This window comes from Gavialis gangeticus, unplaced genomic scaffold (genome assembly GCF_001723915.1).
Source record: "Gavialis gangeticus isolate Ggan-Ray unplaced genomic scaffold, GavGan_comp1, whole genome shotgun sequence".
In the NCBI taxonomy this organism is placed as follows: Eukaryota; Metazoa; Chordata; order Crocodylia; family Gavialidae; genus Gavialis; species Gavialis gangeticus.
In genome coordinates, this window is record NW_017729032.1 from 29,923,914 (window position 1) to 29,925,760 (window position 1,847).

Sequence of the window (1,847 nt, forward strand, 5' to 3'; positions counted from 1 at the left end):
TCTTTAAAAAGAGGCTGGATGCCTACCTGGCTGGATTCATTTGAGTCCCGTTTCTTCTTTTTAGGGTTTTGTTGTTCTCCCGCCCTGGTGGGGGGTCGGGCTAGAAGATCTACTAGGTCCCTTCCGACCCTAAATCTATGAAACTATGAAACTATAAGCTATTACAATATTTAATGTTATTTGGGTACAAGTTAAGAAACAAAATATGTAAGGATCAGTTATTGGATGTCTTTGTATTTCTTTATGCCATGGAAGATTAACTATAATAACACGGAAATGTTTATTTTACAATGCAAAAGGTTAAGGTAAAACTAACATTTTGTATCTTTTAGGTGCCAAACATTTTCAGTGGGAGTTTGTGCATGGTTTGTTTGAAAATGCCATTTATGGAGGCCGCATAGATAATTACTTTGATATGAGAGTCCTTCGGTCCTATCTGGAACAGCTTTTCAATTCCACCATCATTGGTGGTTCACATCTCAGGGGCAAGAAGATGACCAGATTCCCATGTTCCATCTCTCTACCCAATTCCTGCAGCATTTTGGTAAGTACGCACGCCATGTCATCAGACATTGAATTTGAATTTTTTTTCTTGTAGTGCTGTCTTAACAGCTGAATGTGCTAATTAATGACAGGCTCTTGCAAGGTTCAGAAGTCTACCTGAAATCAGTGGGAACTGAAGGTGTTTGGGTCTAGGCTTGTGAAGTACCAAAGGGATCATATCCAAATCAGCCTAATAGATGCCTCCTTTTTAGGCTTCAACAAACTTACAAAATTGGTGTCCCAGGAAAGGGACCCAAATAGAGAGAAATAGAGATCTAGGATCCCTGTGTAGTGAATGAGGAGAATTAGACAAGTGCAAATGATAATTCAGAATGTCTGGGGGCTCAGCAGGGAGGCACCTAGAGCTAGCTAATAGAAAACACTGAGCACAGGTTTATGGCTGAAATCCTGTTCCTCCTCTGAGTTTAAGCACCCAACTAAGCACTACACAGTGGTGATTAGAGCAGTCATTAGGAAGGGGAAGACCTGACTTCAAGGCCCTTCTCAGCTTGAGGGGATAGTAACATCCACCTCCCAAGAGAAATCCCTGAGTTATCCTCCCCTCTGTTTGAAGAAAAAGGGCCACTGTAGAGCCAAGAGTTCAAGAGCTCTATCTTCTTTGGAACCACCCTTCAGGTAGTTGAAGGCTGTTGTCAAATCTCCCCTCAGTCTTCTCTTCTGCAGTCTAAATAAGCCCAGTTCCCTCAGCCTCTCCTCATAAATCTTTTGCCTCAGCCCCCTGGCCATTGTCATTGCCCACTGCTGGACTCCTTCCAATTTGCCTGCATCCCTTCTGTGGTGGGGGGCCCCAAACTGGTCATGGTACTACAGATATAGCCTCACCAGTGCTGAATCACTTCCCTTGATCTTCTGACAATGCTCCTACTAATGCAGCCCAGTCTGCCATTAGCTTTCTTTGCAGCAAGGGCACACTGCTGACTCATATTCAGCTTATTGTCCACAGTAACAGCTAGGTCCTTTTCTGCAGAGTTGCTGCTTAGCTGGTGAGTCCCCAGCCTGTACCAGTGCATGAGATTGTTCTGTCCTAAGTCCAGAACTTTGCACTTGTCCTTCTTGAACCTCACAAGTTTCTTTTGATCCAGTCCTTCAATTTGTTGAGGTTTCTCTGAATCCTCCAGTGTATCTACTGCTCCACCCAGCTTGTTGTCACTTGCAGACCTTGTTGAGGGTGCACACCATCCCATCTTCCAGGTTCTTGTTGAAGATACTAAACAAAACCGACCCCAGGGCCAACCCTGGGGCACTCCACTTGATACTGTCTGCCAGCTAGACATTGAACCATT

The 1,847-nt window shown here is 44.3% G+C and overlaps 1 protein-coding gene across 1 annotated transcript in view; it reads left to right on the plus strand.

Moving 5' to 3' along the window:
• The window catches only part of DYNC2H1 (dynein cytoplasmic 2 heavy chain 1), a 601,360-nt gene that overhangs the window by 301,655 nt on the left and 297,858 nt on the right, over positions 1–1,847 (plus strand). Inside the window, exon 81 of the mRNA XM_019524237.1 lies at positions 333–544. Within this exon, the coding sequence (XP_019379782.1) occupies positions 333–544 (212 nt within the window). The remainder of the gene's footprint in view (positions 1–332; positions 545–1,847) is intronic.